This window comes from Doryrhamphus excisus, chromosome 12 (genome assembly GCF_030265055.1).
Source record: "Doryrhamphus excisus isolate RoL2022-K1 chromosome 12, RoL_Dexc_1.0, whole genome shotgun sequence".
NCBI lineage: Eukaryota > Metazoa > Chordata > Actinopteri > Syngnathiformes > Syngnathidae > Doryrhamphus > Doryrhamphus excisus.
The window spans coordinates 383,953-394,224 of NC_080477.1; the positions used below are offsets into that span (position 1 = coordinate 383,953).

At 50.8% G+C, this 10,272-nt stretch overlaps 1 protein-coding gene and 1 long non-coding RNA gene across 4 annotated transcripts; one reads left to right on the forward strand and one right to left on the reverse strand.

Moving 5' to 3' along the window:
• The first annotated feature begins 55 nt into the window (after positions 1–55).
• On the forward strand, positions 56–7,015 carry slc9a5 (solute carrier family 9 member A5). 2 transcript variants are annotated; one of them, XM_058088400.1, is made up of 16 exons: positions 56–529; positions 1,428–1,730; positions 1,815–1,978; positions 3,394–3,472; positions 3,533–3,710; positions 3,786–4,006; positions 4,077–4,279; positions 4,509–4,598; positions 4,733–4,803; positions 4,952–5,033; positions 5,116–5,207; positions 5,371–5,497; positions 5,574–5,723; positions 5,796–5,865; positions 5,935–6,054; positions 6,123–7,015. In XM_058088400.1, exons 1-16 carry the CDS (start codon positions 253–255, stop codon positions 6,665–6,667), a joined length of 2,772 nt encoding a protein of 923 aa, XP_057944383.1. In that variant the 5' UTR covers positions 56–252; the 3' UTR covers positions 6,668–7,015. The 2 variants fall into 2 exon arrangements, with proteins under 2 accessions (XP_057944383.1, XP_057944382.1); XM_058088399.1 differs by having other exon boundaries at positions 58–529; positions 4,907–5,033.
• LOC131139130 (uncharacterized) lies at positions 1,147–9,217 on the reverse strand. 2 transcript variants are annotated; one of them, XR_009132193.1, is made up of 3 exons: positions 9,111–9,217; positions 1,835–1,973; positions 1,147–1,714 (listed from the first exon to the last, which is right to left on the reverse strand). It is a non-coding gene; the product is annotated as an uncharacterized LOC131139130 (long non-coding RNA). The 2 variants fall into 2 exon arrangements; XR_009132192.1 differs by having other exon boundaries at positions 1,811–1,973.
• Positions 9,218–10,272: the final 1,055 nt, after the last annotated feature.

Below are 10,272 nucleotides of genomic sequence, written 5' to 3' on the forward strand. Positions count from 1 at the left end.
ACAGCCATGTTTTGTGGACGGTACAATACTGTCAACAATATTCCTCCTTATTGTAGCAACAGGTAACTTCCGGTTTGTGAATGACGTGCGACGCCATCACTTACAGTAACGGCCACACGAGAAGGTGGTCGAGGAGGATCACGTGTGTCCAGTGTCCCGCCTCCTCGTGTCACCGGAGTGTCCGCGTGCGTCAGCGTGCCGCGTTTATAAGCCGCAGAAAGACGTGAGGCGGCTGAGCCCGCGCGCGGGAAGATGCTGACGCTCGTGCTCGTTTTGCTGGCGACCTCGGTCGCCGCCGACCGCACCGGAACCGTCGGTCCGCCGCCCGGAGCCGCCCGCCTCCAACTCCCTCGCACCGGCGATGAGTACGCGGGGCCCGTCGAACCTGTGGCCCGGCCCGCCGCCGCCGCCGAGAAGCAGGACCACCATCACGAAGGGGGATACCGGGTGGTCCAGTGGGAGTGGACCTACGTCCAGACTCCTTACGTCATCGCGGTGTGGCTCCTGGTGGCCAGCGTGGCCAAGATCTGTGAGTACACACGCACGGTTGCTGTTTGAACTGCTCAAAGTTTGTCTATTGTTCGAAAATACATCATCTATCTTCTATAGGTGGCCTCCAAAGTCACCTCTAACCTTCAACATGTCTTCAGTGATGAGTTAATGAGTGAATGTGTAGGAACATTTCAATGCTGGACTCAGACTGCTGAGTCATTTTTTAGCAGCTCGGCCACTTCATTAGGTACACACAGGCTGCTTGCTGGTCCTAATATTTTGATGAGCTAGTATAGCTGAACATCACATGCGGGAAATATGAAGTCTTCATTTTCATGGTCAGCATGGAAGGCATGGTCATTGTCTGACGGGGAACGTTCACCTTCACCGCTGTGTCCCGACGTGAAGCCCATTCATCCCCCTTTGTTCCTATACAGAACAGTTCACCTCAGACTCACTGTATGGTCTGTTCCAGGGTCAAACCGTGGCCATTATCAATGCTTTATGTGAGTGTACAGTCAAGTTACATTGTCATATAAGCGTAAAAAGAAGTCAACACTCGATGAGTATTATAAGTGTATTATATCAAGCTCACTGCTCTGCACTGAGGTCACATGACCTCTGCAGTGATGTCATTGAATACATTGTACCTAATGAAGTGACCTCTGAGTGGATGCTGAGTCTTTGCTAAATCTTTGCACGCGAGTGGACGTTCATGGTGACGAGTGACACAGTGGCGGCGTTGTGCAGCGGCACAATCAATGTGTTGTTGTTGTCGTCGTCATTTTGTGGACAGGCTTCACCGGCAACGACAGACCAGACACCGAGGACTCGTCCCTTTGCCGTCCTTGTGTGTGTGAACGTAGAACCCGACCCGGGCTGACGGGTGGCGTGTGACTAGTGCTAATGTAAACAACATGTTGTTGCCATGGCAGTGTTCCACTTGTCCCAGCGCTTCACCACGGTGGTTCCAGAGAGTTGCATGCTGATCCTGCTCGGTCTGGTTCTGGGCGGCCTGGTGCTCTTGGCCAATAAGAAGCAGCTGTACCAGCTAGAACCCGCCCTGTTCTTCCTCTTCCTGCTGCCCACCATTGTGGGCGACGCCGGGTACTTCATGCCGGCCCGGCTCTTCTTCGACAACCTGGGAGCCATCCTCATGTACGCCGTGGTGGGAACGCTGTGGAACGCCTTCTGCACGGGCTTCGGCCTCCACGCCGCCAAGCTGCTGGGGGTCATAGGTCAGACAGTCCAAAGTGTATACGCTGTATGATGCTAATGGTTAGTTCACGTTAGCAAAACATATTTGACTAATACGCACACAGATGAGCGTGTGGAGGCCGACCTGATGGACTTCCTGTTGTTCGGCGCTTTGATCTCCGCTGTGGACCCTGTGGCAGTTCTGGCTGTTTTTGAGGAAGTTCACGTTAACGACATGCTCTTCATCATCGTCTTCGGAGAGTCACTTCTCAACGACGCCGTCACTGTGGTGAAACGCACACACACACACACACACGCACAGTTCAGAGCCAGACCGGGTCAGAACCATCAGACTTCATGTTGACGATTTGCAGCAGAAAGATTCAAATCAAATCCAACTTTATTTATAAACCACTTTTCATACATATCAATTACACAGTTAAAAGCACAATAGGTCCCCTTTAGGGCGGACGAGTGGTTAGCGTGCAGACCTCACAGCTGGGAGACCAGGGTTCAATCCCACCCTCGGGCATCTCTGTGTGGAGTTTGCATGTTCTCCCCGTGCATGCGTGGGTTTTCTCCGGGTACTCCGGTTTCCTCCCACATTCCAAAAACATGCTAGGTTAATTAGCCACTCCAAATTGTCCATAGGTATGAATGTGAGTGTGAATGGTTGTTTGTCTATATGTGCCCTGTGATTGGCTGGCCACCAGTCCAGGGTGTACCCCGCCTCTCGCCCCAAGACAGCTGGGATAGGCTCCAGCACCTCCCGCAACCCTCATGAGAATAAGCGGTAGAAAATGAATGAATGAATGAATTATTCAGTTGAGCTGGTTTCATAATTATACCTTTTGGGTGTTAAGTTGGTGTGTGGTGAGTTTAGTGTTCTTTGTAAGAACACTAACACGTTCCAAAAACATGCTAGGTTAATCGGCCACTCCAAATTGTCCATAGGTATGAATGTGAGTGTGAATGGTTGTTTGTCTATATGTGCCCTGTGATTGGCTGGCCACCAGTCCAGGGTGGACCCCGCCTCTCGCCCCAAGACAGCTGGGATAGGCTCCAGCAGGGAGGATAAGCAGTAGAAAATGAATGAAAAGTCCCAGGTGAACCATTTGAAGATCCAACTAATGATGGCCTTTTCCACCTATATATTCACAAAATGGCCGCCGCATCCATTCTCTTTTCACTATTCCTGTGTAGACACACCACCCTGAGGCGTTCCCAGGCCGGCGGTGGAGCATAGTCCTTCCCAACCAGTCCGCCCTACGTCTGCCCTCAGGTCTCCTCCCAGTTGGACACGAAGGCCTCACCAGGGAGACGTGGGAAAAATGTCCAAGCCGCCTCCCCCTGTGGAGTCCAGATTTAGAGACGCTGATCTTTCACGCTGCCAGTAAAGGTCGCAGCCCCCAGGGACACAATACCTGCACACGGGAGAGATGAGATCCAAAGACCACCTAACGATTTCTTCCTAAAAAAAACGATATTGGCTGTTAGGCAAGTTTAAAGATTAAACTTGTTGGAGCAGATTAAGCACCTTTCCTAATCCTCATCAGCACTCCGAATATGAGCTAATCCCGCCAACAAATGGATCAATCCGCCATGACCCGCTCTGGCACCTGCACGTGCACGAGGACGCAAGCATGAAGCGGTCTTTGTCTGTCAGCCCGAAGCTAACATCTTGCGTCCATCCGTGTCTTCCAGGTCTTGTACAAGGTCTACATTTCCTTTGTGGAAGTAGGAGCGGAGAACGTGCAGACGGCAGATTACTTCAAAGGAGTGGGTAAGAGAAGAAGCGTCATTAACGTGTAAGACAACAAAAGACGCCTTCCTTCCTGTGTAGCCTCCTTCCTCATCGTCAGCGTGGGCGGGACTGTGGTGGGTTTGGTCTTCGCCGTCGTCCTGGGCTTCATTACGCGCTTCACCAAGAAGGTTCGCATCATCGAGCCGCTTTTTGTCTTCCTCCTTGTCTACCTCGCCTACCTGACCGCCGAGCTCTTCTCGCTGTCGGCCATCTTGTCGTAAGCCTGCCGCAGAAGTCACTGGGAGGGAACGGGAAGGGCCAATCAGAACGCTGTGGTGTCTCCTCCCGCCAGAATGACCTTTTGCGGCATCGGCGCCAACAAGTACGTGGAGGCCAACATTTCCCAGAAGTCTCGGACCACCGTCAAGTACACCATGAAGACCCTGGCCAGCATTGCCGAGACCATCATCTTCATCTTCCTCGGAATCTCCGCCGTGGACAAGTCCAAGTGGGCCTGGGACACGGGCCTGGTGTCCTGCACGCTGGTCTTCATATTCATCTTCAGAGCCTTGGGTTTGTTGTCATAGCAACAAGATGACGCATGATGAGACGTCTGTGACCTTTGGCCACCTTCCCTCTGCAGGTGTGGTGGGTCAGACGTGGGTGCTGAACCGCTTCCGTCTGGTCCCGCTGGAGAAGATCGACCAGGTGGTGATGTCATACGGTGGCCTGCGGGGGGCGGTGGCGTTCGCTTTAGTGGTGCTGCTGGACGGCAAGCGAGTCAAAGCCAAAGATTACTTTGTGGCGACCACCATCGTGGTGGTCTTCTTCACAGTCATGTTCCAGGTGGGTCGTTATTAGGCTTAGCGGGCTTTGGGATTATTTAGGCAAACTTGAGTAGCCGTCGCTCGTAAACATGTCATCATCTTCAGTAGACCAGCAGATGGAGTCTCAGTACCAGGAATGTGTTTATTCCAGCAGCATTCCGCCTCAACATCCTGTTGCTGTGGAGAGCTTGACCTTTCCTCACGAGTGCTGAGTCATCTTACATCGTGTGTGTGTGTGTGTGTGTTAGGGTCTGACCATCAAGCCGCTGGTTGAGTGGCTCAAAGTTCCTCGGTCCACCAGCAGGAAGCCCACCATCAACGAGGAGATCCACGAGAGGGTCAACCTTCTTCTTCTTCTTTTACTGTTTTTCATCATGAATGATTACAAGTCATTACATCACAAGCACACTCCTCGTCACGTATTCCTTTACGTGAAAGGTCAAAGTTCAAATGTCTGGCTGTGTGTGCGCAGGCGTTCGACCACATCCTGACGGCGGTGGAGGACATTGCAGGACTTCAAGGGTACCACCACTGGAGAGACAAGTAAGTGATGAAGGCGAGCGCCTGATGACGGACGGGTATTGACAGTGACTGATAACGATCCTTGTCATGATCATGATGATGCAACAATGGCGATGATGCTCAGGTGGGAGCAGTTTGACAGGAAGTACCTGAGCAAGCTTCTGCTCAGGAAGTCGGTGTACAGGAAGAGCGAGCTGTGGGAGGCGTACCAGAAGATCAACATCCGCGACGCCATCAGCGTCATCGACCAGGTAGGAAGGAGGCGGCAACGAGCCTCCGCTAATGACCTCACAGTCGTCACCCTGTGACCTCTGACCTTTGTGTTTCTCCAAGGGTGGAAACCTGCTGACTTCAGCAAGACTGTCGCTGCCCTCCATGGCCAGCAGGACTTCCTTTCCCGAGGCCACCAACGTCACCAACTACCTGTGAGTCACATGGCTCTGCTGGTCTGTTGCCTAGCAACTAACACGCCTTCTCTTTTGGCAACCAATCTGGAACGTTACGCCTGGGACGCTCGCTAACCCATGGGCCACCATTTGGGGGCAGCGCATGGGGGCGGGGCCCAACTAACAATGTTTGTGGCTGCAGGCGTGAGAACGGCAGCGGTGTGTGTTTGGACCTGCAGGTGATTGACAACGTTCCTGGGGCCAAAGTGGAAGAGGACATGGAGACACACCACGTTCTCGCTGAGAACCTCTACAAACCCAGACGACGGGTAACGTGCACACGACACGTTTATGTTTGTGTGTGCGTGTTTGACGCGCGGCGCTCTGGCGTGTGCGTGTGTGTAGTACCAGTCACACTACAGTCGTCACTTCATGCCGGTGGGCGAGAAGGAGCGTCAGGACCGCGAGGTGTTCCAGAGGAACATGAGGAGCCGCATGGAGACGTTTAAATCGGGACGACACAAACGTCACAAGAAGGAGCGCAGTCTTAAGAAGGTCTTGGTCGTGCTTTCTCCGCCAAACCTCGTCTCTTCGTGCTCATTATTGACTAACATTTTGAACGTACAGCGACGAGGATCTGACGTAAAGGAGGACGCTGGAGACAAACCCAGAAGAAACATCAGCTGGCAGGACAAAGGTAAACGCAACTTTCCTGCGCCATGGACCACGAGGACAACACGCTCAACTTCTGTATGTATGTGCACAGATCCTGTGGTGGTTCCTATGGAGTCAGAGGAGGAGAAAGGAGACGCTGACAAGGAGGAGGACATTGGTATCACTTTCATTGCTGAAAAAGTTGAAAGTCCCAAACAGCGGCCTTCATCAGGTACACACACACACACTAAAGTGGCCTTGGTTTCTTCGTCATTATGATCAAAAAATGTCCACCCTCAGTCCCGGTGTCCCCGCCCACCAGCGGAGACAGCCATTTACCATGGAAAGGGGGCGTGTCCTCGCCCCCTCCCTGCGTGTCCCTGGAGGCCACTAAAGTGATCCCAGTGGACCTCCAGCAGGCTTGGAACCAGAGCATCTCCTCCCTGGAGAGCATCTCCTCGCCGCCCGCCCCCCCCGGGGAGCCCGTCCATCTGCGGGTCAGCGCCCTCTGCAGACCGGGAGCTCCCCGTCCCGCCTCCTACACTCCGTCGAGCAGCACATGGGGCGGCCCCACCCCCAAGGCGCCCCTGCTGGCCTCTTTCCAATTTCCGGACAAAAACAGAGAGGAGGAAGAAGAGGAGGGTGAAGATGTAGCATCACAGGAGATAAGGCCGCTCATGTCTTCTCTGAGACCTCCTGGCACGCTGCCGCCCCCACCCGCCTTAGCCGGCCCCGCCCCTGGCTCAGGGAGGCGGAGGAAGCCCTGCGTGTATCTGAGGAGCCTGGTGACAGCGCCGCCTGCTGGCAGCGATGAGACGCATGGCAGAGGCCCCACCCAGCTTTAAGCACACAGAGCCCTCAGCCAATCAGAACACTGAAACACAACCCTGAAGTATCTTTCTGTGTGTGTGTGTACACCAAAAACCTCCTTGTGTCATGTGATCACTTTACTTTGACCACTTGTCAGTCATGTGATTGAAGGGTGACCAGTGAATCAACACAACTATTACGGCGTTTCCTGTATTGCTGTCAAATAAACACGTGAGCGTGAGACACGCATGTGTCTGTGTGTGAGATGATGGCGACATGGAGCCTGACCTTGCAGGTTACCTCAACTGGTCTACAAAGTCCAGGCGAGTAGTTCTAGCAAAGGCAAATCAAAGTGGCAAAAAAGCAAAATAAGATCATAAGCCTACTTAACATTCTGGGAGCGTAACGGGTTCTGTTTCACAAATCAGGATTAGCCAGCTAACCTCGTATTTAACCTGGATTGGAGCGCTTACCAAAACCACCCAAGCCACTCTGTTGCCATGGTAACTGACATCTTTATTATGACAGCGCAACACGAATAATTACAGTGAATTCACACATTTATTCCATTAACATGATAGCATGCATTGAAATGCAAACAAAACTGACTTATTGATTTTTACTTTAATTAATATTATTTATTTTTATAGAAATATGAATAACAGATCATGATTGTTCAAGTTGTTTCTAAAGCATCTGAAAAAAGTCCAGTGAGTCAATATCATCTGAAACTTCCCTTTGTGGGACTAATAACGGAATATCTTAGTTGTAAATTTTCTCTTCCTGAAAGTAAGTCGAGGCAACACCGCTCTCGTCATATTTTATTTATTTTTTTATTCAACATTTTGTCCAAATTCTTCGTTTTAATGTTTGAAATGTGTTGCTTTGACTGGAGCTCCACTAGCATCTTTGCTCGTTAGCTTTAGCCTAGCTAATGAATGGTCCTTTCTGGCGAGTTGAGCTGTAAATTGACATTTTTTTGTGGAATAGAAATGGAATACATTTGGAGTAAACACGTACATTGGTAGTTCCAGATATTTGTTGCTCAAACTAGATGTGTTTATATTCGGCTACTGAGGTCAATGCTAGGTGCTAATGAGCTAACGTGAGTCATATCGTTGAAGTTAGCTTGGCTCACGATCAACTTTGCTGTTTAGAAACATGTACTATAGGAGTTTATTAAGCGTAGGGGGATGTATTCAAACTATAAGTAAACTGAAGGGAACAAGTTCTAAGTTCGAGTCTATTTATTAATTTTGTCCAGTGTTATCGATTGATAATTGAATAGAATGTGATACAGACATTAATATTGACGATGACGCATGCCTGCATTGGGTTGATACAACACCGCCACCTAGTGACCAATCCTTGCCAGTGACAAAGCGGCCATCAGCAGAAACAATTGTTGCTAGTGTTATTGTGACATCTGCTGGCCGATTAGTCTAACATTCTTCTTGTCATTCTTCTAAAGGCCAGGAGGAGGCGGTCTCCTCCGTGTGACTGAAGCGGTTCAGCGGCGGCGGGGCTCCTGATTGGTCGGCTGCAAATGGCCCCGTGAGGTGGAAACATTCTTGTGAGATGAGCCGTGCTTCATCACAACACAACAGTGCATGTCCACCTCCGCCTTTTATAGATATCGCATCAGTCGCGAGGGTTGCTGGGTAATCACCACTCTGCCCTGCTTGGGCACGCGAACGCAAGCTAGCACAAGCTAGCACAAGCTAGCACATGCCCTAAAGAAAACTTTACCCAAGCCGTGATTAGAGTTTATAGATCACACAGCTCTGTTGTTTTTGAAGGTTCTTCAGGACAGACTAAGCTAATCGAGCAGGATTCGTCTTGATTAGTGGCGGTGTGAGGTCAAAGGTAAGACCTCTTACAACCTATACGAAAAGTCATCAGTAATCAGCAAGACTGCCGTGACGTCACACACGCACATCAGGAAGTCAAAGCTCGGACTCGGTTTGGCGCGGCAACATGGACGCGTGTGTGTGGTCCACGAAGATGAACAATAGAGTTAGTGTCAGGTTTATTCCCGATGAACTATTTAAAGATGTGCTCTGCTTTCTAAAGAATGTCCTCTTCGCTCCTGGCAGCTCAGAAACACCGAAGAGGGAGGGCGAAAAGGGGGCGGAGCCGTCTGAGGGTTCAGACTGATATTTTGTCAAGCAGCTTCTGTGGGAACACATGCCGGATTTTCTCGCAGACTCCCAAGTGTGTGCGCGTGTGTGTTTGGATTCATCTGGGAATGTTTAGTGTGGATCGGTGAGGGCCGAGGGTAAGTTGTTGTCACCGTGTGACGTCAGTGCGCGTGCTTGCATTCCCTGTTCCACTCGTCCGTCGTGTTTTATGTAGGATTGTTCCGGAAAAGTCCACAGGAATTCTGTCTGGCCTGTGTGTGTGTGTGTGTGTGTGTGTGTGTGTGTTCAACAAAGCTGCTTATCACAGAGATGAAGGAATTGTTCCAGCATAACTCACCGATCCTGGAATTGTTGGAATTGTATTGCAGTTTTCCAGATGTGAGAATGAGACGTGAAGATGCTTTCTCCTTATCAACATGGTGGACTTTATATGCTGTGAACATCGTACACATACTGCGCATGCTCACCGGGGCGTGTAAAGAATGTGAGCAGAGTAATTAGCCGGTGGGGGCGGAGCTTGTGCAGGTGACTGCTTGTCCGTGTGTGTGTGTGTGTGTGTGGGGGGGGGGGGTGACTGAGTGGCTGAGGTGATGGATGTTAGCTCACAGAGGTCAAAGGTCCATTAGAACAGGGCAGGATGTTCTTCAGGTGTGTTCCCATTGGAATGTTTGCTTGCTTTTCCGTGTTCCTCGCCAAGAACTTCCCTCCACAGTGTGTGTGTGTGTGTGTGAGTGTGTGTGTGTGTGTGTGTGTGTGTGTGTGCGTGCGTGCGTGCTTGTTTCTCTTGAACTAGGCACTCCTGCAATGTTCAACATGTCCCAACACTGTTGAGATGTTGTGGTCTGATGTGGTCTGTGAGGGAAGAGGCTTCACTCTGACTCAGTGACGCGTCTTGTCGTTATTAAGAAGATACGTGAGCTTGTCTTGTATAGAAATGGGATGAAGATTCAGAGTCAGGAGGCTCCAAATGATGGATCAGGCTTTGGTCCTCCTCATGTACCACCCCCGTGAAGGTTCTCTTCTGTCATTTAAGTTATGACCTTGTGACTCCCGAGCTTTCAGCTTGATTAGAGCGTCCTGCACTTTGACCTGACAGAACTAAAGCAGGTCCTCTTGAGGAGGAACAGAGGAGATCCATCATAAAGGTCATCTTCTTGTCTGAAGCCGACTGTGGTCCTCACTGTGGGCCTGCTGGAGGCGCTGTTGGAAAGTTGTGAGTCGGTGTACCAGAATGGTCCTGAATAAATACAGTCCTCACTCTGACAGGAAGTGTTCTGAGGAGGGGGGGTCGCAGTGAGGACAAGCATATAATACAAAATGTCAGCCATTGAAGTGTTAGTACATTGTGACTGTGCCAGTGGCCTCTTTTTTCCCTGCTGTGACCAAGAGAAAGCTAGCGCCTCTTTTCTTCTCCCACTCATGACTCCCAGCAGCCTGTCACAGCACAGGGGTGTCCACAGTGCGGGCTTGGGGCCGTGAAGTATCTACAGAATTATCGA